This window comes from Aricia agestis, chromosome 2 (genome assembly GCF_905147365.1).
Source record: "Aricia agestis chromosome 2, ilAriAges1.1, whole genome shotgun sequence".
NCBI classification, from domain to species: Eukaryota; Metazoa; Arthropoda; class Insecta; order Lepidoptera; family Lycaenidae; genus Aricia; species Aricia agestis.
The window spans coordinates 1,608,476-1,634,552 of NC_056407.1; the positions used below are offsets into that span (position 1 = coordinate 1,608,476).

Sequence of the window (26,077 nt, forward strand, 5' to 3'; positions counted from 1 at the left end):
TTAAAAATATACGATTTCCCGGCATTATATTAAATGATTTTAACATAAAATTATGAATACGTTTATCAAACCTTTCACAAATCAATGTAAGTACTTTTAAAATACATAAGTACAGACAAATAATGAAGAAAAAACATAGGTACAAATTAGAACATACATAATATGAATGATTAAAAAAATGAATTAGTAAGATTAACTAATGAACTATAATGCCTTATTTAGGGTCTCTCGAGCTGCCCTTTATTTGCCGCCCATCTCATATTACGCCTCTGTTCGTATTTCTAGAATCTCGTTGGTATGTAAATTGTGTTGGTTTAATACCTACCTAGTATAAAATAAGTACCTACTAGGTATTTTACCAGCTCTTTAAAAATGATGGTGTTATTATTATGTATAAAAAATATCACACCTTTTGATGTAGCGGCACACGAGCTTGGTGGGTCGCTGCTGCCACTCGTCCAGCACCTCCTTGGGCGCTAACACCTGCACATAAACATGTAGTCATTAGGTACTAGAATTTCCAGAAGGGGTTTGCAAATATTGAAGACCCAAAGAGCAAATAAAATATGGCGTCACCTCAAGGGACCGTCGTCCAACAGTCGAGACTTTCATGTGCAGATAGGGGTATCTAACACTAATAGGTTGGCGATGCGACATAAATAACGATGATGATGCTACTGCTGTTGGTGATGATAATAATAATGATGATGATGATGACGGCGGCGGCGATGCCGGTGTGGTAGGTGAGCGCGGCGAACGCCAGTGACTCCACCCGGTGATGACGCACCTGGTCGCCCTTGAGGCGGTCGAGCAGCGTGACGCACACGACGGCGGCGGCGATGCCGGCGTGGTGGGTGAGCGCGGCGAACGCCAGCGACTCCATCTCGATGTTGACGACGCCGGCGCGATGCAGACCCTCCAGGTACGACATCTTGTCCGCCTCCGTAAAGTCGCAGAACGCGCCGTCCAGACGACCCTGCCCTGGAAAACGAAAAGTGTTGGTTAGCGAAGATTGCTGTCGGGAGGAGTAGTTCCATGTTTATATACTGTTAGGCATATATTATGAGTATATATGAGAGTTTTTTGTCACTAGCGCGTACCGTCTCGTGAAACAGTAACAAATAATATTATGGCCGTAAAAGCCATGCTTATTTTCAATCTTAATTAAATAACAAGTTAATCACCATATAGCATCGCTTGTGCAACTCTTGAGACCTCGCGGGCTGTTCTTGGGGTAGCACTATCCATAAGGTGCTATACGTTCACTCATTTACCATAAAGTCTTATAAAAACGGACGTATACCTTCGTAAAAGTCGTATGTGCACATGGTGCGGCCGGTGACCGTGTCGTAGGGATCTTCAGGGTCGGCCAAGCCGCGTAGCTCGCGCGCCAATCGTCGGTCCAACTTGGCTGGCCTCTGGATGTTCTTCCCCAGCACCGTCTGTTGAGGATAAAGAGCTAATTAGTGTAGGAAGGTCACGAAAAGACCAAAGGGACGATGGAAGGGTTAAAAACAAGACCAGTGACCGGTGACCAGCGTTGCAAGACGTCCCGATTTTGGCGGGACGTCCCGATTTTTTCATCAAAATTAAATGTCCCGCGCGGGACAGGCTCAGTCCCGCTTTCCGGGGAAAGCCCGAACGTACGTGCAGCGTGCTGACTGCTAAGAAAGAAACGTGCGGAAGATAAGAGTGTGGGAGCTAGAGGCGTGGATTTGCTTTGGCTACTTTAGCTATCCCTAAATGTTATTTTAACGCAAATAAAAAGATAAAAAAATCAAAAAAACATTTAATTTTATACCTTTTTTTACTTTGTCCCGCTTTTGACTGAAGAATCCCGCTTTTTCACTCAAAAAGTTCCAAAGTCCCGACTTGGCACAAAAAAAATCTGGCAACGCTGCCGGCGACGCCTTGGTAACTAATTTTCATTCATATTATCGGTATTCTATAAGGTGCTCCCTCACCGGGAGCATTCGCTTGTAATGAAACATCAACAAAAGCAGAGTCCGAGCATTACAATGCGTACCTTGTAATGATACAGTGTGTAATATCTTGATACAACTTGTAACATCAACTAGCTATGGAATGCTCAAAGTCGAATGTTACATTTCACGTGTGCTTTTCATGTAATGCTCAAAAACGAATCTACAATGTTACATTACAAGTGAATGCTAGTGGTGAAGGAGCACCTATATACGAAAGTATATACGAGTACCTAGGTGCTACAAATTAATAAGAGGTTAATAAAGGCGATGCAATGCTTCTTCATACCAAGATGCAAATGTACTGATGGGTTGTAAGTTGTAACTTGTAAGAGTAAATTTTGGTATTAACTAGCTGAACAGTACTAACTCTGCCCAAGCAATTTATGCTCCCAAGACGCTGGTAGATAATAATTATAATATGACCCGCTGGTAGACATAAAACCCGAACATACATATGCCGTAACCCTGGCAAGTCATGTTTCCCTGACTGCGTTAGCTATGGGAGTAATATAAGTAATATAAGAACCCGCTCTCGACATAAGGCGTATACCCTAAGTCACAAATTGTACTAACCAGCTCCAGAACATTCCTGAGAGCGCCATCGACAGCTTCATCTGATATGACGACGGTGCCCCCCTCCAGGCCGATGCCGCCACAGGTTCCGATCCTGAAGAACACCGGGTCCCGCACACGAGCGTGGTACATCAGCTTGATGACTTCGTGGAGGAGTATACCCACCGAGGGGATACCCATGCCGTGCTGGAAAGATAAAGAACATCTTTAGTTACTAGGCAAAAATGGCAAACTTAAAAATATATACAGCCGAAATATAGTTATAGTTATAGAATAAGCTCGGAGGAAGTTCTGCATTTTTCTAAGTCGGTTAAAAATAAGTAAGTAGATTGTAATTTGTAGGTACGGCGACGCGTCGCTCGACATAATAACAGACGCGTATATAAAGGAAGTTGAAATTGACACCAATTTACATTAATGTTATACTGTAACCATGGGCGTACCGAGGGGGGGGGGGGTAGGGGGGGGGCAGCTGCCCCCCCCCTGGATCATGTTGACGTCCCTACTAAGTACTTTTATCTATAAAAATTAAAAATTAAAAATTAAGAAAACTAAATTTTGCCATTTGTTTGCAATACAATATTTTTACAACTAAAAATTATGAATTTTTTATTCTTTATAAGCACCTAGCTAATGAAAAATCTGATTTGCCCCCCCCCCTGGCCCAGAACCTGGGTAATTTGCCCCCCCCCTGGCACCAGAACCTGGGTAATTTGAGCCCCCCCCCCCCCCCCCCCTGGCCCAGAACCTGGGTACGCCCATGACTGTAACATTGATGTCTGGACTCTGGATCCAGTTCACATTGCACCGTGAAGCTTCGAAAGGATGCATGTTTAAATGTGGCATTCAACATTTGAACAGGCAGCCCAACACCGCGAACGGCAAGTCTGTCTAAAGCAGGGGTCACCAATTAGTTTCGCTCGGGGTCCGTTTTAAGATATCAAATGACCTCCGTGGTCCACATATTTTACTTATATAAAAAAAAATTAAATAAAGGTAATTACGAAAATTACAAAGGTATTTTTTAGATATCAATAAGAAAAGTAACCATTTTTTGTAGCTAATTATCTCTCTGAAGATTGGGGTGAAATATTGGTGCAAGCTATAGATTGACATTAAATCCTGGAGATGTTGAAGTCCTAAGATGAACGAAGATCATCTTCGAACATGCTTGGTCCTCAATTACTATAGCGCAATATTACGCAAATGTTCGTAATATTCCCTTTAGACAGACTTGCCGAGCAGAGGGCACTATTAGCACATACAGTAAATTTGCCAGAACTATTAAAAGGTCCAAGGCGTGATGGACTTACAGTAGATTATGAGAAAATGTAATCTTGGTACGCGACAAAATTATGTAAATGAGACAAACAAAGGATATGGGCAATGGGACAAGGAATAAATTTTGCACATATGAACATTGACGAATTATACAATGTATAATAATTAGTCCATAATGTCAATGTAAAAACTAAAAACAACTTTATTGTTTAGTAACAAACTAAAGTTATCAGATGTTTGTACGCCGCGTAATATTTTGACTGTTCCCACCTTGACCCCTCTTGCTTATTGACCTGATAAAAGTGCTCCGAATATGACTTAACAGTATGAGTAAATCAATAATCGTTTTATATGTATGTATATAAAACGAGCCGTGGAATTTAGAAAGGAGTAGGGTTTCCGTGGGGCTAAATAGATGCGTTTAGTAGCATTGTCGCCAATACAATACATACAATACTTACATTTACAATAATTTAGCTATGCTTTATGCATTACAGTGGCTTCAGGGCACAACTCAAAACATTTCATTCTATCTAAATTTCACCGGAAACTCATGACCCTTGTCATTTTATTATTATAATGAGTAACAGCGTTAGGGGGGGGGACGACGACGACGACGCTAGGCGACCGCCCAGGGCGCCGGATAAAAAAGGGCGCTGAAGGCAAAAGTAGCACCAAGTTTTTTCAGCACTAACAGAACCCTGGGCGCCGAAGAAATCTTAAAACCGGCCCTGATTATAATAATATAGCAGTATTATACGAGTACTCAAGAAAATTATATTCAAAAACCTTGGATATAACTGCAATATTACGATTGAATAGTCATAAATACCAAATACGGAAGCTTAAGTACATCTAGAATCTAGATCTTAACTAACCCTACATGACAAACAATAATAAGTTAGTTTATATAAACACTGATTACGGCGACAGCTGATGGAAGCCTTCTAGCCGATATGGCTGCGACGGGCTTATCTGTGCGATAATGTAATTAGCAATTACACTTACACAGATAACTACTCGTAACTGACAAACATACTTTATCTACTCCCCATCTCTATATCTACCCCCCACGGGTTAGGGAAGGTTACATAACTTTTAAAGATTGCTGAAATATTCAAGTGTCACGAAATCCATACTAATATTATGAATGCGAATATGTGTGTCTGTTACACATTCATGCCCAAACCGCTGAACCGATTTTGCTGTTTGGTATGAAGTTATTTTGAGTCCCGGGAAAGGACAGAGGATACTTTTTATCCCGGAAAGATGTACGGTTCCCAGCTTCCCACGCGACAAACGAATTTTAATTACCCGCAATAGAGATGCGGGTTTTATCTAGTCAAAAATAAATTGATAATAGATGGCCCAATATTACGAACGTGTTTATTGATTGCACACCTTCGTTTATGTCAAAGACTGCTTCGCAATCATAGAAACCATCATGTCCAAACGAGCCCTTATACAATAATCGATTGTTTTTATCTTGCAAAGCGAAACTACAGATTTATCGATAATGAACTGTATTGTGTTCTTTCATTGTTGAACTCTACCCCAATTCTTCGCTCTACTTTCAGCTTGATAAGAAGTAGAATGAACTTTTAGATGTACTAGTACTATCTAGGATTCTAGGGCATGTAATTGGTCTTGAAATAGTGCACTAGATGTAAGAGGAGAGACTGAAGGTCAATTTCAAGCCGAAGCCCTTTAGTCGGCTTTTCACCAAATCACTAATTTTAATCCATGTTGACTATTTTCAAAAACTGTAAAATATTGAATTAATGTTAATAAATTCCAAATTTTAATTTGAAAATAGCAGTATTTCTGTTTCTAACAGTTTCTTCAATTTCAATGTTTGTTTTCTAGAAAATTAACCTTCGGCGAGCCTTCCCCTTGTACTGTGATTTTGGCCATTTAGGCCTAAGGTTTGATGAAGCATGATTTTTAGCCGATGCTAGCCGAAGCCGAATTCATTAACAGAATGACATCACTAGGATGTTACACAAGTGGTCGCGAGTAATCTGCCGGGACGCGGGTCGCGGGTCAAACACTTATTGTGATTGAGTGTAAATGTCGGTAACGATGGCACGAGGCACATTGCATAACGGTAAGTACTACCAGAGAAGTTGATTCCTAGGCAGATGGCGGACCTAAGTAATTTGGTCGCGTTAAATCAAACCCATCCGACTGATCACAGCTAACATTGAATTGACATGAGCCGACCACATGACGTCCGTCAACTGCCTAGGAATCAATTTCCTCGATGGTACATTAAATAGGGTATCGATTTCTGTATCGTCCTAATAGACGATAATAGAGATTTAAGTGTTTCTCATTTGTAAATAAACAACGTAGGCATGCTATTCCGTAATAATCACTGATGGTTCTAAAATATATGCCGTATAATGTGGGGTTTCTTACCTTGGTTATAGGTCTCAATTATTGTGTGGCACCAGTCTCCACATATTGGCTAACGTCTGGCTACAATTTTGACTCTCTTTGATTTCTTGCCGTTGGCATCTGAATACGATGCTCGATTCTTAAAGGTAATCGCTATAAAAATTAACCAATGAGCATGTGAGTTCCTGTGGACAGCTCTTAGCTGCCTACAATCAAGCTCAGATTATCGCAATGTAGAGACTTGTATAGTAGACGTGGGAGAGCCATGCTTCGGCACGAATGGGCCGGCTCGACCGGAGAAATACCACGTCCTCACAGAAAACCGGCGTGAAACAGCGCTTGCGCTGTTTCACGCCGAGTGAGTGAGTTTACCGGAGGCCCAATCCCCTACCCTATTCCCTTCCCTCCCTTATTCCGTTCCCTTTCCATCCCTACCTTCCCCTATTACCCTATTCCCTCTTAAAAGGCCGGTAACGCACCTGCAGCTCTTCTGATGCTGCGAGTGTCCATGGGCGACGGAAGTTGCTTTCCATCAGGTGACCCGTTTGCTCGTTTGCCCCCTTATTTCATAAAAAAAAAGTATTTAAAGGTACGCAGTACGCACATGTTACGTCTGCAGCCGGGCGGGTCACATCTACGCCGCGCTGTACTATGTGGCCTATTTCAAGTTCTATTATTGGCACACCACATATTCCCACTACCGAATCTCCTATGTCACCAGGATCCACGGTGGTGTCCAATCAACGAAACCCAAAAAATCTCTTTGAACCCGAGTGACATGCTAAAGCTGTCTTGGAACCTGCAAAGAGTTAATAGCTTCCACTATGTATACTCACACTGATGGACAGCACGGGGCCGACTTTGTACATGGAGTACCGGTAAGAGAACTGGCTGATGTCCTGCAGCGTGGTGCCGCACGGCAGCTTGTGGCCGATCTCCGCCATGATGGTGTACGCGAACTGCTCCATGCGCTTCGGCGTACCGCCCATGCACACGAACTGGGGACAAGTCATGGTCAATGAGGGTTTCGACTCCAAGAGGTGTTATGTGCTTTTCTATATGCCTAGGGGGTTGACGGCGCTATACAGGTTGTAACAAAACTAAATGATAATACTTTAGGGTGTGTATCGGTCCCCTATATTATAGAGTTCAATGTGAAAGTAGCAGCGCTGAAATAGTAACTTTTTTTACATCTTTGTATGGAAAAATTCATTACCCGCGGGCGCTTGCAATACAAATCGCAAAAAAAATTGGTCTTTAAGCGCTACTACTTTTACAGTGAACTCTATAGAGGGACACATGTACAAAGTAGAGATGAAACAAGCGCGCGATTTTTAGTTGTCGTTAGCTTTGTCCACACTGTGCCTTTTTCTGTTCGTCAAAGGCATGTGTTATAGCGCAGTCAACAGCGAACGTGAGGCATGCCCGCGACGCCCGCGCGCCTGCCCTTTGACCGTATCCAAAACTTCAAAAATGACAATATCATTGGCGTTGCGTTCCTTGACGCATTCAATTATTGAATGCGCCAATATGAAAGTTGATGACGAAAATTGACGATGAAAGTGCACAGTATGGACATAACTATTAGCTATGTCCACACTATGCAATTTCATCTTCAATTTTCATCATCATCTTTTTATTCAACTTTCGTTTGGCATATTCAATAATTGAATGCGTCAAAATCCACTCGCGTTGGAAATAAAAGTGTCATAGCGTCGCGAGCATGCCTCACGTGCGATGTTGACTGCACTATAACGCATGCCGTTGATGAACAAAAAAGGCACAGTGTGGACAAAGCTTTTCATTACTACAGAGCCACAAGTCTGAGAAGCGGCAAGATCACAATCATCGTGAATTTCATACAGGTACTGCTCAGTCCATTTCTTCGTCTACATCAGACCTTATTAAATCGATGCTTGGTGGCTGCTTTAGAAAACTGTCAATAAAATTTTCCAACAATTTCCACCATCCACCGGGCAGAGTACTACTCAAGTACAAGTCTGTACAACTATCACGTTATGTCACGAAGTTCCTGGTCATTAATCAACCACTAGTCAATAATTCAAACAGACGAAAATTAATGTAAACATTGTCATACGTGGAAAGCTGATAAAATATGATAATGGACATTGATTATTGAAACTAGTTTCAAATAGTAGTCGCTAACTTATATCGAGAACCATGTGCCCTGCACACCTTTAATGTTTTGATTATAATAAGTACTTATAGGCGTAGAATAAAACAATAGAGTTCTAGAGATGAAAATGCAAGATTCCTTATATTATAATATAAAAGGTTTTATATTTGATATGAAATGCTTAAAGTCAGCATATAATAAATCTACCATCTTGCCAACTGGTACCAGGTACCGCCTTTATTGCTGTAGACTGGCGGTCCGTGGCTAACTGTCAAGGTTGTTTTTTCGGAAGGACAAAGCTAAGTAGACTAAAGGTTACCAGCTCTATAATGGTAGAGGTTTCTTGACTTTTAGATGACGTCTTGATAGAGGCAACGTGACAGGTAAAGGTAACAGACAGACATGCACATGGGTGTGTTCTGTCGAGGGCACTGTGTCGCCAGTCGCCACCCTAGTCCCTCTTCCTACTGACTCTACTAGGCAGGTGCATAGACGAATGGTAGGTGTAACCAGGTCCTGAGATAGAATTTCGTTGACTTGTCTACACCTGATAGCATGTGGATCTTGTTATTTTATTTGGCGGCTATGGATCCAAGTGGTGGTTTCTTTTCGATAATACCTGTTCATCATTACCTTCACGTCACCGAACATCTCGACGAGGTCGTGCGAGCCGGAGCCGAGGGCCAGGTGGTACAGGATGTCCTGGTCCATGAGCTCGATGTTCGGGTTCCGCAGCCGCACCGAACCATCTGGGTACCTGTGGATATGAGGATCTCTGATTAGCGACTCTATCTAACAATAATTGATCAAATATATTTAAAACACAGATTTTATTAAAGGTTTCGGTGATATCAGAGTTTGTTTCATGGGCAGATGGCGGACGCAGACCTACGTCGTTTAAGAGGCCGGGTGCCATGGAAATTCTCATACATGCGTAATACCAAAATCGTTTTCTCATACGCAAATATTTAACATGTTTGAGTTATTTTTCGGCTTAAAATAATAATTACCTAAGTTCCTGCACAAAAATTTACATATTTTTTAGTGTTTTACTATATTTTTTTGTGTTTAAATATTTTAGAGTAAGTAATTTTTTATGCAGGCCAGGAACCTAGGTAATTACTATTTTAAGCTGAAAAATAACTCAAACATGTTAAATATTTTCATATGAGAACATGATTTTGGTATTACGTATGTATGAGAATTTCGATGGCACCCGGCCCCTTAATATTATTATTTGGTCGCGTTATGTAAAACCCAGCCGACAGGTCAGTACGATAAACAATGAATTCACATAATCTGCCTAAATGTAGGAACTAGGACCGATAACTGCGATACTTTCTTCGGTGGTACAAAATATAGACCAAACTGTCACTTTGCATGGCAGCTGGAAGGTTTGTCGATATAGCGGCGACTAGTGGTCTAAGCCATCTAGGCTTTGTCGCGTGCTCGCTTAATGGTTGCGATTTCTGCCACTTGCTAGCTAGGGCTACTTGTAGACAAGCTTTAATGCATGCACATTGCACATAGCATGGCGTGTTAAATAACTAATTTTATTTAAATAATTTTAATAATTCAACTGATAGGTAAGACTGCTGTTTTCGGCTGATAACAATAATCAGCTGTAAATACAAACTAACTCATTAACCTCCAGGTCGATTTCTTATTTCACATTTACCTATTCATATGTTAGTGTTTATAATAAATATATATAAATGTGTAATTTATGGGAAATATGTGCACCCCAGTCCCCATCCCCAAGGGTACAGCCTGTACGAACAAAGGGCGAGCCCTACTACCGTCACATTACCATAATTTATTGACTCTGGTCTCTGTATTCAGAAACAAGAATATTATTGTTTTGATTTTATGTATGCTCGCAATTTTACCAGAAAAAATGTACTTACTATGTTAGTCGAGGGTTGTCATTTTTGGGTAAAATGTTCCTTACTGTACCATTTGAAATCAACTAATGAATTTAACTTAGAATCGATTTCCACTTTTCGTGTAGAAAATAGTACCTAATTGGCCTAAATACAAATGTAATTACATTAATTGCAATTGAAAATCGTGCAGGTAAAAAATCCAAAAGAACAACTCGTAAAGGGTTTTACTGCCAATCTCGATAAAGCCGCTAGTAAATTTTATTGTCTGTCTTAATATGTATAATATAAAACCCTTAAAACATCTACATTATGTACGCAGTACGACTATTTAGGTATCTAATAGTATAAATATACTGCCATGGATACAGGCTAATGGATACAATGGGTTTTCCATTTTTGATTTGATTTTTTATTTTAAATACTTAAGTAGGTATAGTTAAAACGAAGACATCACGATTGCAAATAAAAACTGTTTTCTACTTCAAACGATGGGCTGAAATGAAAGGTCATGGAAATTATTCTTTTGTCGTCACACTGCGCATATTCTTTCAAGCGTAGAAAATTAATTTCGATAAATAAAAATTAAATAAATCAAAGCAGTACCCTTGGCTTGAACAAAATTTTGGGTTTGTGAAAAAGTAAGGAATTCGAAATTCCAATACTTAAACACTAAACTCTAACCGCCGTACTCAGAGACATTTAATTACGATTAACCTTGAATTTAATGAAGAGTTTGACAGATAATGTATGGGGCCTAAGCTTCGATCACTAATATACAAGATACACAGTCCGCGGCAAAAAACGACCTCACTAAAAGAGCACCAAACGCAACATTCTGGTGGACTTTCGATTTAGTACTGCTCGAACGCTCCGCTGGGAAACATGTCCCAGTGCTCGTTCAACAATTGTAAAAATCATACGTTTAAAACGCAAAAAATGGATGGAATTTCATATTTCCGGTAAGTATTAATTTTATCCTAATATATTTCATACAATTGTATTATAAATATTGGTATTTCGTTAAGAAATCAACAAAAAACAGTTTTAAAATTAAGTTGTAAATAAATCAACACGAGGTATAAACCATCTCAATTGCGAATACTCATACAAAAGGTACTTATCGTAGTTTATCATGCCCACTTGAAATGTTCGGGTTATACACTGTGTTTCTGTTCCATTTGGTGGAGTCGCTATTAATTATTATTTATTTTATTGAGGAATATATTTTTTTAGGTTTCCTCGAGACCCAGTTAGATGTGGAGATTGGATATCAGTTATAGCACGGCAAAGATGCGAACAATTTTTCAAGCCGACTTTAGCGAGCGTTGTATGTTCTAAGCATTTATATTCAATGTATACACGTATATTTTAGTTAACTATAAAATTAAACATATTAGAACAACATAATATTACAAGTAAAAATAATTACTCCACACTTTATACATTAAACTTTGGAAAAATTAAAAAATGGACTATTAAAATTATTACAATCAACAAAAAATGTTGAACAGTTCGACTCCACTCATACTTCACTTCACCCTGGTCCAGCGGCGAAGTGCGGCCGTAAAATTATTAAAGTGCTTTTTTGGAATTGTACTTAATAATTTAAACTTTAAGACATATGGACGATGGTTGAATTTAGTTTGAAGCGTGCGTCGTTCGTAAAAATTTATTGCTTTGTAAACACACATTGTACATTGTTTTATAAAAAGATCTTTAATAACTATTATTAAGGTTGATTTTAGATAAATTTATACTTTTTTAAACACTTTTACTCGGCGACAGATTTTCGAGAGGTTTTGTATGGGACTGTGTATCTTGTATATTAGTGATCGAAGAGCCTTAGTCAAAATTTTGAATTAATTATAATTAAGTAAATAATGTTCCACTCTGAGTGCGGCAGTATAGTCTCTTCATATTAATTTTATCTATGAAAAACTCTTTTACGAAAAAGTAGATTCCATAATTTGAAAATCGAATATTTGAAGCGAACACGAGTCTCATCTGTCTGTTTTAATTAAAATGTTAATAAAGAGATTGTGGCGGTACCCACAATTCGCCTAACATTCCTGCATCGCGCTATCGAAGTTTCGGAGAACGGCAAGATATATACAACGTCTGAAATGACGTCAGTGGGCTTCGGCCTGACCGAGCATGCTATCTCGCTCGGTCGGAAGATCTTCCTTTTCGGCCGCCACGAACAACGTTAAAAGATGAAATATTCATGAAAACAATCAGAGTTTGAATATGATTGTTCGGATGTTAATGCTCATTTCCCCTGCAGAGTAAATCACTCGCTAATTCACAGGAAATTGCAAGCGAATTGCTCTCCGACTGTATTTAATTAGTGTTAACACATTTTCCATTTACACACGTTGTAGATCACTGGCAACACTTGCTTTAGTAATAAAAGTTTTAATTGTACCCATAACAATTGTAGTGTTCCTCCCTGCATATATTGTAGTGCAATTATTAATTAGAGTTAGTTATTAAACGTTATATAACACGAGTTTGACAAGATCTTTAACCCTTGGGTGGTCGCGTAGGGTCTTTAAAAGCCCGGAGTTTGCGAAAACGAGAAAAAACTATATTTAAATTATTCGTAGCAACTCCGCTCTTTAGGTAGCTTCCTAAAAGGAATTATATCTTATCTTTTTTATCTTTATTATTTTTTATTTATTTATTTATATATATAAAAGAAAGTCGTGTTTGTTACAACACTTATAACTCGAGAACGGCTGGACCGATTGCCATGGTTTTTGATTTTTGGATTTGTTTCCGTCCCGAATAGCAGAATACATCTTAAAAACAATGAAAACTCGATATGTGTAATGAATACTTAATCATTTCAATAGATGCTGATTTGTTTATTACATGTCAAACATTTGTTGTCCAATCCTGTCAAATAGTGTAACAACTATTTTTTTTTTGGAGCTTATGGCCTGGTTGCTGAGACCTTTAAGCCACAACTTTATTTTTTTCTGAAGACATCATGTGTGCGTTCAGAAATTTATTTTTGTAAAATGTCTACAAAGTTCAGGTACTGTTATATTTGTTTGTTTTAGACATTAATTTTCAAAAATTATTTTTTAATTATTTAATTTTTAATTCCCGAAAATAATACCTACCTAAGATTTATTCTACAGTAAAAACATAAAATCATCGGAAAGGAACGGAATTTAGGGAATAAAAAATCAGTTGGTAAAGGTTATAAGATTAAGGGCCTGTTTCACCACTTCCTGATAAGTTCCGAATAGGCTATCCACCACTTAACTTGACATATAAAGTATGGAGAATCTGTCAAAAAAGTTGTGGATAGCCTATTCCGCATTTTATCAGGAAGTGGTGAAACAGGCACTAAGGAAAAAAAATCTACAGGTTAACAAAAGTGTAAATGTCTTTTTATAGGTTGTCTATGATTTTTCTTGATAAGCTATTCATAAAATATCATATGTAGTGGTTATATACTCTTTGAGCTATTGTCTATGTCTCGAAAGTTCAGGCACTGTTAAAGGGCCCATTCACGGCAGGACTGCACGGCAGCCCTGTCATGAATTGCATTGGTCCAATGGACGTTGTTTGCCAAAATTGTGGAGCATTGAAATTTGCTGGTGAAACGCCTGGTTTGTGCTGCCTTAGTGATAAAGTGAAATTGCCATTATTGGTCCCGCCACCAGAGCCATTATGCTCCCTGCTTTATGGCGAAACACTAGAATCAACAGTTTTCCTTCCTGGCGCTATAACTCCAGAACGCACGAACCGATTTCCACGGTTTTGCATTCGTTGGAAAGGTCTCTGGCTCCGTGAGGTCTATAGAAAAAAAAAACAGAAAAACCTTCAAGAGAAAAGCAGGAAAATAGGGAAAATAATTTTATGGCAAAACAACGTTTGCCGGGACAGCTAGTTTCGATATAATTGCCACTCATCTGAGCTCGCGTGCATGTATTGTGTGTTACAGATGTGTTTATTCACGCTGGGGTCTTTAAAGACCCCAGGTGACCAACCGCGTAACTAAATTTAATTTGATATTTTCATACAGTTTTCACACCGAAATGGATTTCTTTTGTGATTTTCCTTGTATTTTAATAATAAATCAATTAAAATGTACGTGTGTTGGTTCTTATTGTTTTATATCGCTTATAAGAAGTTTTAGACGCACTTTTCCAAAAATGCATAATATTTTGCTATGTAGACCAAAATGATGATGATTATTTTTTGGTGATGATTAGAAACTAATTGTCGGTATATTTACCATACGTTTAAAGTATTGGAACAGGAAAATGTATAAAATATACACGGTTTTGGTGCTGAAAATTATTTCAGTTATCTACACGTTTTTCCACAATTTTAAAACTATGTTGATTTTTTTTAATTTTCCTATCTTACGGTTTCCACTTGAAACTTTTTGACTTCTATTTTTAAATTGTGAGTTTTAGTTATAAGTATTCAAAATATAATTAATTTTTTGATTTACTCTGATTAATATTAAAATAAATAACAATAATTTGCAGAAAAAAGTTAAGAAATATATAAATTTATGCCATTTTTATGTCATTTAATTTTCGGGCTTTCAAAGACCCCAGGTGACCAACGGCGTTATTTTAAAAGCGCGAGCAACCGAGGGTTAATTACACTGCTCCAACACCCAAGCTTGCACATTGCTGCACAGACACTATATTACACTCCCAAGCCATTGCAGCAAAGACAGGCCTTACCTAGTTTGGGGGATGTTTGCCACAATGTTTACAAAGTCAGCTAATGTTAAAAATGGTTAAGGGTGGGTGATGGTAGGGCTGCCATCCGTCTGGATTTCCCCGGGTTTGTCCTAGTTTGAAGGGCGCGGTCCAGGGACCGTCCGGCCGGGTTTTTGAAAAGTGTCCGGGTGAAATCCGAATGGAGACTTTTGTTGAGGGAAATCCAACTTTTTGGCCAGGCAGCAATAAACGAAAGATAAAAACTCGCTAAGCATACACACTTTCTTCCTTCTTTGATCAAAATCAAGTACGATTTCAAGGATTTAAGTTAATCAAATTTTTACAAATTTTTGTTGAAAAAATTGGGACGTAATAGATAATAGTTTTTAATGTGTGTCCGGGGAAATAGAAATATTTCGGCCAAATGTCCGGGATTTTTGTCATGCAAGACCGGCGACGGCAATAAAAGTGATGGCAACAAACGGTCTTTTAATTAGGTGCAATAATTTAGGATTAGTATGACTTCGTTGAGCTCATAAAATACAAAATAAAAAAACAAAAATATAAATAATATAACTAAATAATATAAAAGAAAATAACCTAACGTCAGCAGCGTCTTCCTCCACGTCTCGTTGCGCCGGCACCACATCATCATCATCGAACAGCTTCCTGTGGGGGTGGTGGCTGTTGGTGGTGCCGTTCTTATAACCGCTCCCCGAATCCCCGTTTAGTACGGCAACCCCGTTCTGTGGCATGTCTCGTACTGGCAGGATAGAAACAATTCGAAATAAAAAAAACAATTCGAAAAACCTAAAAAAAGTTTGTTCTGTTTGTTCCTTGTTGTTTGGTTGTAATTCTTCTCTAAATCTAATTACTTACTTAATTTTCTATTTTTAAAACTTATCTTGTTATTCTTTGTGCACCAGTTGCTGACTGAATTATGTCATCGGTGCCAACTTGCTGGCTAGTGCTAGTGCCAACTTCCAAGTCATAAAAAAATATCGAAACTTTTGATAGAGTTTGCTCCTCCGGGCTCCGGGCAAGTTTCTCGATAAACTTTAAGCTTAGTCTGGCGTTAAATACCAATATATTTACTGTTATTTAAACTTTCAGAGGCTAGGTACTTAAATATTACTCAACGTTTTTCCCAGCCATTAATTAATATTAAAAGATAATTTCTTAATTCCTAAAGATATCAAATTCCATGTTTTAATCCAATTCTTTTAGAGTTCGCAAGGGACGTTTAAATTATTTGTTCCAATATAATTTATCATGAAACTTTGTAAGCTTTCAAGTTATGATTAATATCGAAATTCAACAGTAATTTTAGCCTTACAGACATTTTGAGAGATGCTACTTCTCTACTTCAAGTCCACAAAGAGTTCACATAGTAGGTACCGATAACTAATAACCTAGTACCTATAAGCAAACATTGCCGAAAAAGGATGACGCCCAAATTCGCGGTATTGCTTTGTTTTAATTGTTCTTTTTCATGTTATTCCAATTTGTTATGAATTATGATAACATGGTGTATCTGGGGTCACATCATGATACATTGCGTGTTGGTCGGTGAAAGTGTTGGCAAACACCCCTCAAGGTTACATACTTCAAGCTCTATGGATAATGGAACATTAAACTGTCTAGATTCAACAATTAGCGATAACCGTATTACATATTTTAATTTGTTACTTTTCGTGACTTGCTCAAGATATAATGTTTACTTATGTACATTTTTGTGTTTGTTTAATTATTGTTCATTTTAATTTTTTACGAGTATTTCGTGTTTGTTAAATGACTATCTATGATTTGAATTAATTTAATACGGTAAAAATTTATTATTCAAACTTAATGCTGAAACCTTAGAGATGCGTTATGTAAAAGTTGTTTTTTGCGTGTTTAAATTAAAATACCCTTAAAAAAGGAAAAAAATACGCACCTTTGGATTTTACACACAATTACAAAAACAAAAAGAAAAAAATAAATAAAACGATTGATGCGATATCCACAATACTTCACAAACAGCTAGTCTCTACGACAGACTACGAGAATCTGACGCCTCTACTACCAACACATAGCGACTGACATCACGACATTTTGTTTTGTAAACACAATAGCTCATACATCGATCGCTCAGTACGAACACTTACAATAGCTGACATATAAAAACGACGATGTAGCGCGTAGAATTATCAGATTGGATCTGAGATATGCGTGTCTCAAATCCAATTTGCTGGGGTCTGGCTGGGAGCATTCTTTATTGATTCTCGTCTCAGTCCCCTCGCATTCTTTAACCATGTACTACGTTTGAAAAGAAAGGTACATACATGTGGCTTGATGCTGCCACAGAATAGATAGTACAAGTAATGCTGCTTAAATGTTCTATCTGCTGTACAATGTGAGGATACTTTTTAGTTACGGTACAGTAGATTATTATTAGAGTAGATACTAGGTACCCATTTACCTATATCTCAATGGGAGTACCAGAAGACCTATGTTTAATGTTAAATTTATTTATTGGCACTGTTATTGCATCACAAGGTCAGAATTTACAGATTAACAATAGTCCATTTCATAATACAATAAAATGCAATAAAGTGTGTCTGTCTGCTTACTCTCCACACTTCTACCAATGAACCGATGGAGCCTAAAGGACGAGCCTTTGTCACGTAAAAATTTAAATACGATTATCAACATTTCGCGCAAAAGAAGTAAAGAGTTACATACTCGTAATACAAGCCATTAAAATCGTATGTTGTACTTCTAAATAAAATACTACAATCGATACATATACGGTAAGTATTAAATTTTCAGAACGTTCGATCGTCCTTCAGAACAAACCTGAACTTTCACCAACCATCTTGTCAGTTACAAATGCGCGAGTTTTGATGGATGGCCACTATTTAATCACGGACCTACATTAATTTCACGGCGGATAAATTATAGTCTTAACTTGGTTTTAACTGGAAAAATAATCATATTTTGGGTTTAAAAAAACTGAAGATAATAATGATTTAAGTAGCTTTTAACTTGAGCCCTGTTGCCGAAGATTTTTTAATTTTGATACTTAGGAGTTGATATTCACTAGCGTTTATCATTGGCTAACGTTAAAGCTTGGTTAAAACGACGTTGACCAACCAACAACTCTACTGATTTAAAGAACTCAAAAACTGGGCATTAGTGATTTAAAACATTGGCCGCTCATGCACACGCAGAGTATTATTTTCTATTTTCAAAATAATATAATTAGCCTGCGAAAAAATCCGCACTGAGATAAAATATTGTGCAAAATATATTTTTAAATGTTTGTTTAATTTTTGTTTTCAACATTCATTTGTTTTGGTAATGTAAACACAACATCGGATTTCAGTTAACACGCTAACCTCCCTCTTATCTTATCTCAACTCCACGCCTTGTTGATCTTTAGTGGATTTAGCGGAGTATTTAGCTTTAACAACATTCTTTTATTTTGTTATTACTTAATAACGGATTAAGCAATTTGATATTTTAACAAGTTTCTTGTGTTATCTAGTTGCATAAATAAATCCAATTTGAAGGCAGACATTACATTGATCCCGTGGTTGTCGCTAGTGCTGGCGTTGAAAACTGACGCATACTATTGAAGGCAGATTTACATTGGTTCCGTGGTTGTCGCTAGTGCTGGCGTTGAAAACTGACGCTTACTATTGAAGGCAGATTTACATTGATTCCGTGGTTGTAGCTAGTGCTGGCTTTGAAAACTGACGCATACTATTGAAGGCAGATTTACATTGATTCCGTGGTTGTCGCTAGTGCTGGCGTTGAAAACTGACGCATACTATTGAAGGTAGATTTACATTGATTCCGTGGTTGTCGCTAGTGCTGGCGTTGAAAACTGACGCATACTATTGAAGGCAGATTTACATTGATTCAGTGGCTGTCGTCAGTGTACTGCTGACTTGAAATCAATTTACACAAGGGTAGGGCCGGGCCAGCGCTGAGTAATGACACATCTGTAGACTAACGTCAGTTACTGACTATGTAAATCTGCCTTAATACGATAATAAATAGTAAGGAGATGGGGGAAGAACCCTTAATAATCTCCGGATTAGGTAATGTATGTTGAACCCAAAATTTTGCCCATGAGAGAGAGAGAGAGAGAACCCTATTACTGAGACTTCAATGTCTGTCCGTCTGTCCGTTTGTCTCCAGGCTGTAACTCAAGAACCGCTATAGCTAGCTATAGTACTTCTGAAATGTTCACAGATTGTATATTTCTGTTGTCGCTATAACAACAAATACAAAAAACGCTATAAAATTAATATTTAACGGGGGCTCCCATACAAGAAATACAAAAAATTGCCTACTTTCGCTCTATACCGGTACGGAACGACGGAACGATTATTTTACGTAGGTAAATGAACCTGATGAACTAAAAAAACCGGTCAAGTGCGAGTTGGACTCGCCCACGAAAGGTTCCGCAGCAAAGGTTTTTGATTAATTTTTATATTTTAGTTGATTTAATGAAAGTTAAACTAAGGTTTACCATTTATGACGTATAAAAAAAACTACTTGCTAGATCTCGTTCAAACCAATTTTCGTTAGTAGTTTTAATAGTTAATGTAATTTTTTAGAATTATCATGCCCCTACTTTAGAAGTTAGAGGGGGGGGGGACACACATTTTACCACTTTGGAAGAATCTCTCTCGCAAACTATTCAGGTTAGAAAAAAATGATATTAGAAAAGAATATGATTTTTGAAGACCTATTCATAGATACGCATAGGTTAGACGAAAAAAAATATTTCTTGTTTCAGTTGTACCTATGGGAAGCTCTAAAATTTTTAATATTTTTTCCATTTTTGTATCAAAATCTTAATGCGGTTCACGGACTACATCTACTTACCAAGTTTCAATAGTATAGCTCTTATAGTTTCGGAGAAAAGTGGTTGTGACATACGGACGGACGGACGGACGGACGGACGGATGGACGGACGGATGGACGGATGGACGGACGGACAGACGGACAGACAGACAGGCAGACACCTCCTTAACCTAACTATAATAATCATTAAAAGTGTTTATTTATGTATATTTAATTATTTTTGTAATAGCTAGCTGCTAGGTAACGAAGGGCACCGTGACAAAATATTGAACGTGTAACTGCGCCGCAGGTTAAAAAGGATTGGGAACCCCTGAGCTACAAGATACTTTTAACTTTTTACAGCGGTGTTTCTTTTCCTTTGATTGAAAAGCGTTTTTGTATTATAGCTCACGTAAATTTTCGAATAACGTTGTCACTCGCTAACTGTTACATTTTGTAAAACATGCCGCTACAGTGTAGGCTACAGGGTAAAGCAGCATGTTTTACGAAATACAGTATGTGGGCATAACATAAAACATGCTGCTTTACCTACATAATATCGTTCTCAAGTGTGAAACTTCACGCCGACTCGGTTTAATTAATTTCTTACAAACTCTTCCTCCATGTAAGCATTTTACATACGTTAACAGCGGCGTAGCTACTAAGGGGCTAGGCGGGGCAGTGCCCCGGGGCCCTCGAATCCTCACCAGAAATTTCGATCAAAGTGAACTTTTGACTCCCAGATCGGAAAATGGACATTGGATAGCCAATTGATATAGAAGTAAAATAAGTGTTTCTGGTCTTTTATGCAGCCATCTTAGCTTAGTATTGTTACGTGCTAGGGTTCGAAGGATTTGGAGAGAAAGACCTGCTGACTCTCTTGAAGACTTTATTCACTAAGTCTAGGTCACACAAGCACACACTAGGTCACAACACTTAGCACTAAGTCCAAACACTAATCACTAGGACCAATCACTAAGCACTATCACTGTCCTAGGTCGTAGCCAAGTCGAAGGTTTTACTGGTTCACTCACTATTGATCACTTGTTGTCACTCCGAAATCGCCTTGATGATCGCTCGAACCGAACTGAACTGCCGGGCCGTCTACCTGCGGCTTTTTATATGGCGAGACGAATTCCAGAAAATTCCCGATACACGTAAACAAGTAAACAAGCGTGGGAACTTTCTAGGAGGCTCGAGCATGTACCACAATAGACATAAACAACTAAACACGTAAACACGTAAACAAAATTTGTTTACGTGTTTACCACACGTAAACAAATGTTGGACTTTTCTAGAAGGTTCGAGTATTTACTTGCGCACCTCATGCCATCTAGTATTGAGTAGGGGATTTATGTTGTCGGTGTTCCCCCGATAAGTTTCGCTGGTTTGACGCTAGATGGCACTATATGTCCGTGACACTATTTTTAGGGTTCCGTAGTTAACAAAAACTGTAAGGGTAAAACTATAAGGGTTCCTTACAGTTTCGGTCTGTCCTTCCGTCTGCCAGTCTATCCGTCTGCCTGTCCGCGGTTCTCAGAGACTATAAGACCTACAAAACTGTAATTCAGCATGAATGCAGATAATAATGATGCCGACAAAATGGTATATTATAAATTCTTAAAAAAAATACATTTTTTATGGTACCTCCCCTACACATCAAGCGGGGATGATCAATTTTTCGCGTCCACCCGACTGTGTGAGTGTCATTGAATAGGTTTCCTTAAATATTACGAGTATTCATAGATCATTTTCCGATTTAGGGATCCATTTGTAAAATATGAAGTTTTAAAGTGAAAAAAATAGCTAGAGTACAGTGTCCCCCTTCTACCAGTAAGCTGTTGCTTCTGGAAATGTGAAAAAAATCACGGGAGTATAAGGAAATACGATGAATTTAAAAGAAAATCTATCATTTCATATTTTTATGAAATAAAACCTAATCAGTATACATAGCGGTGGGGCCCCATTTTTTAAGTTGCCCCAGGACCCTTGGTTACCTAGCTACGCCACTGTACGATAAGTGAATACCTCCGGGCTGAAAGTAATCCTCGACATGTTTATTTAGGTCAGAATGGGCTACAAGATTAAATTTTATGAAAAACGCTGACTCGCGGTATCTGTCCAAATATTTTTGTTCCGATCCAACAAAAAGCAGACAGTTTGGTAATGGATTTTTTTTGTCGCATAAATATATATTTTTTATGTTTCTTTACTTAACATGTCAAAACGGTAAATACATTTTGATATCTATACTAATCTATACTTCTATACTAATACTATAAATTCGAAAGTATCTCTGTCTGTCTGTCTCGCTTTCACGCCAAAATTACTGAACCGATTGTAATGAAATTTTGTACACAGATAGTCTAAAGCCTGAGAAAGGACATAGGCTACTTTTTAACTGGAAAAAGGCAACCCCTTTTTCCAGTCAAAAAGAAGCCTATGTCCTAAGGGGGTGAAAATGCGTAAATTTGTTCAAATTAAGTTAGTTCCAAAACTCATAACAGATGGCGCCAAGAGTCGCCTAGAGGCTAGATCGCGCCATCGCTTGCTCCTATGTATTTCTATAAGAGGTGGTACCATAGACTTAATATATACTATAGGTTTATGGGTGGTACCATGTTAGGCACGGGTTTTCGATTCTTTCGATTGTTATACATACACGTTATCAAATAACTCACCTACCAACATAGATATCAGAAACAACAGCAATCATCATACCAATAATAAATACTAAATAGTTTATGGGTAAAGCTAAAGTTGTGTAATGCAGCTAAGTTGTGTAAAGCTAAATAAGCTTTAAAATTTGGTATAAAAAAGTTTAATTTAAAAAAAATATATATTATGTGCACACTACACGGCTGTAAGCTTTTGACACCAATTTTGTTGACACCACGCGTTATAAACTGAAGTCCACGCGGACGAAGTCGCGGGCAACAGCTAGTACTTAATATCATATACCCATAAACTCACAATAAACTCAAATCTAAGGAGTACGACGACAATAATTAATCTGCCAAAGCTAAAATCTGATGGATTTTATATTCGCCGTTTTGGCTGCCCTATAATTATAAAACATAACCATCTGACGCAGTCGGGTAAATAAGGGTTAATAATTATGCTAACGTAAATAAGGTTCTCGTTTAAAACTTTTGCTTTTTAGCAGATAATTTAAATAGAGTTAAACTGTACGTAGAGGGGTTACGTCGCTGCACTGCAATGAACTTGTAACAGTTTCATTGCAGCGACGTAACCACTCTTCAAATATTAACTGTGGGTAAAGCCCGGGACAGGAGGTTTTAAATGTCGTTCGCCTGAGCACAATATACAAGATACAAGGTGTACCATCCCCTGTATGGATTTTACCGTGAAAGTAGCAACGTTGAAAGAGCAACTTTTTAAAGCTTTTGTATGGGATAACTCATTGCGTTGGGGCGTTTGCCCATACAATTTACAAATTAAAAAAAAATTGGTCTTTCAGCGCTGCTATTTTCACAGTGAACTCACTTTTGTTGCACCTTGTATATGCGACATTTTCATAACATATTATAGCCTGCTCCGGAGCAAAAACTGGCCAATACTTTTGGGACACCACCTGCTTTTTTGTTTTTCTTACAAAATCTTTAGGTTTGGAACATCCGTATGAAACATTTACAAGGTCTGAAAAAAATCACAACCGGGGAACTAAACCTGCAGACTGCATACATTTTTTTTCTAAAGAAGTTGCAAGTTGCAACTTTTCAGAGAAAAAAAACGGTCTACGCACTGGGTCACTCACCACACCTACGTATTATTTTCTTCTCAGTACTCAGATTTTTAATCAAACGCCGTCTAAATGGCGTTTGATTAAAAATCTGAGTACGCATTTAACGCATTCATCTTATTCATTACTCCAGCAAAGGGTACATTTGATATTCCTGATTACTTCCATTTCTAAAGCCCGTCGACTAACGAACGTCACAATACTGTAGCTCACAGAATATTACCATAAAAACCGGTAGTGCGAGTAAGAATTTTGCAGGAAGGGTCCCGTAAAAGATTACCGTTATTTGTGAATTGTGGCTAACAAAAACGGTAACAATTTTTTGGGTAGGAGCTCCAGGATAAATAAACAATTACAATGTTATTTCTATTACCGATGAATTTGATTACCGACAATAATTTGTTCCTAGAGCAAAAAAAGAATGCATCATTGTGAAATCTAGACTCTACCCTCAGACCAAATAAAAAGGCTCTACCTATCATAGTTTGTGAGATATATTATAGATTAGACGAGATAGAGAATGATGGGAAAAACTTTATTTAAATCTCTAAGACGTAAATAAAGTCTTCCCCGTTTTCCAGTCTGTAGATGTGGAACCCTGAAAATTTTCTATCGTTTTGCGAGCACACGTCCACGCTACGTAGAGCCACATCCTTTTTTCATTCGTGTTTAAAAAATGCCACGTAAACTAAAAGCCTACAACTAATTTGTAGATATTACGTGTGAGTATAATTATAATGTTATTGTTATCGAAATGTACTTATTTTCTAAATTTTTTGCTTTAATTTTTTTTTCAATTATTTCGTCTACGGGAGGTTTAAAATAAATTTTATTACATCGGACTTAGTTAAAAATGTCTCGAAAACGTCTCACCCAACTAAAGGACCCTTTTGTTTGTCCTCAAAAATGTACAGAGGCTGTGGCGCTAAGACAATTCCAAAGTTAAAGTAAATAGTGGCCTGGTAATAATAAAGTCTTAATAGGATTATGGGAACTGGAGTTCTTGCCTAGTGTTTTATTAGTATAATAATCTATCATTCTTTCGTAGTTAGGCTATACAAAGATTTGTGTGAGGTAAATTAATGGTTTAGGTATTGTAGACAGCTGTTCATAATTATTGGTACAGAGTGTCCAGAGTTATTATTTTAGAGTCCCCTGACAGGGCCCTTACGCCAACATGCAACCACATAGGTACCTAAGGGTCACCCTAATCATCATGCCATTATACTCTGATATTAAATATCTCTGAACAAACTAGACAGGTTACAAAAATCGTTATTTTTATTATACGACGAAATTGCGTTTGGGTAACTTGTAAGCTATAGGCGTTGCTTTTATGTATGCCAGCAGAAATATTGTAAATTCCTATTATGAAAATAAAGTGAGTATGTGAAGAAATATTAAGTATGAAATTTTCCAAAAAAAAATACAAGTCCCGGAAAAGATACTTAATAAAATAGTTTTTATGACGACAAAATGTAGAGTTCCTACGAGATATACGAATCACAGTGCTCCGAAATTGCGGGCAACATCTTGTTACAAATTAATAGCTTGGTTAAAAGTGTCAGTAGTTAAATAATTAACAGCCTTAACTAGAGTTAAATGACAACCCGCCTACACAGAGTCGGAAGTGGGTTACCAGAATTGGCTAGCCTAGTTATTGTTTACCTTCATAACCACTATATAGGTATTATACGATATGGAAGAAGACATTTACGAGACCCTACGTATCGGAAAAACATTTCCGGAAACAGTTATCTGATTGACCTAATTATAGGTGAATTAGGATAGACTGACTTAGATGACATTACAGGATTAGCTAATTTTGATCGTCGGAAATACTCACTCGTCCCGGAGCTCATCTTTGTCGAAGGACATGGTGGAACACTGTTAGCACGATCGATAGACACAACCTGCGCGGCTGAGGACCCAGCGAGCTTTACCGACGGCCGACGGGCGCGACCAGAGCTTGCGAGTTGCGCAGAACACTCCAACTGCCACCATACACTACCGCTGAAACATCTGATTTAATTAATAATTTAATAGTAATCGAGGACAACTGTTACCATGATATGGGTTTCCGATTTCGCACTCCCGATTTTAACATTTATCCATAAATCATAATCATTTTGCTGTTTGTCTTTTTTTTTGTGTCTAATCCAGTATTTCCCAAAGTGGTCTAGATGGACCCCAGGGGTCCACGCAGGACTAGACGGGGGTCTACGTGAGTTGCTACAGTGGTCCGCAGTATGCACCAACACCTTAAAGCAAGGCACGAAACAAAGGAGTTTGGGAATCTCTGTTCTAATCACTTGTTTTTAGGGTTCCGTACCCAAGGGTAAAAACCGGACCCTATTAAGACTTCGATGTCTGTCCGTGTCTGTCTGTCTGTCTCCAGGCTGCATCTCAAGAACTGCTACAGCTAGACTTATGAAATTTTCACAGATTGTGTATAGGTATCTGTTGCCGCTATAACAACAAATACTAAAAACAAAATAAATTAAATATTTGATGGGGGC

The 26,077-nt window shown here is 38.0% G+C and overlaps 1 protein-coding gene across 3 annotated transcripts in view; it reads right to left on the reverse strand.

The window, feature by feature from the left end:
* LOC121735291 (uridine phosphorylase 1) overlaps positions 1–25,508 on the reverse strand; it is a 28,949-nt gene extending 3,441 nt beyond the window's left edge. Inside the window, exons 1-8 of one of the 3 annotated variants that reach the window (XM_042126079.1) lie at positions 22,946–22,951; positions 15,557–15,719; positions 9,010–9,133; positions 7,076–7,237; positions 2,559–2,744; positions 1,304–1,442; positions 788–981; positions 410–483 (exon numbers count right to left, since the gene is read on the reverse strand). In XM_042126079.1, coding sequence (XP_041982013.1) covers positions 410–483; positions 788–981; positions 1,304–1,442; positions 2,559–2,744; positions 7,076–7,237; positions 9,010–9,133; positions 15,557–15,711 — 1,034 coding nt within the window. In that variant the 5' untranslated portion in view covers positions 15,712–15,719; positions 22,946–22,951. Of the gene's footprint in view, positions 1–409; positions 484–787; positions 982–1,303; positions 1,443–2,558; positions 2,745–7,075; positions 7,238–9,009; positions 9,134–15,556; positions 15,720–16,892; positions 17,041–22,945; positions 22,952–25,404 lie in introns of those variants that run through there. The other 2 variants (XM_042126071.1, XM_042126088.1) reach the window with 2 other exon arrangements.
* Positions 25,509–26,077: the final 569 nt, after the last annotated feature.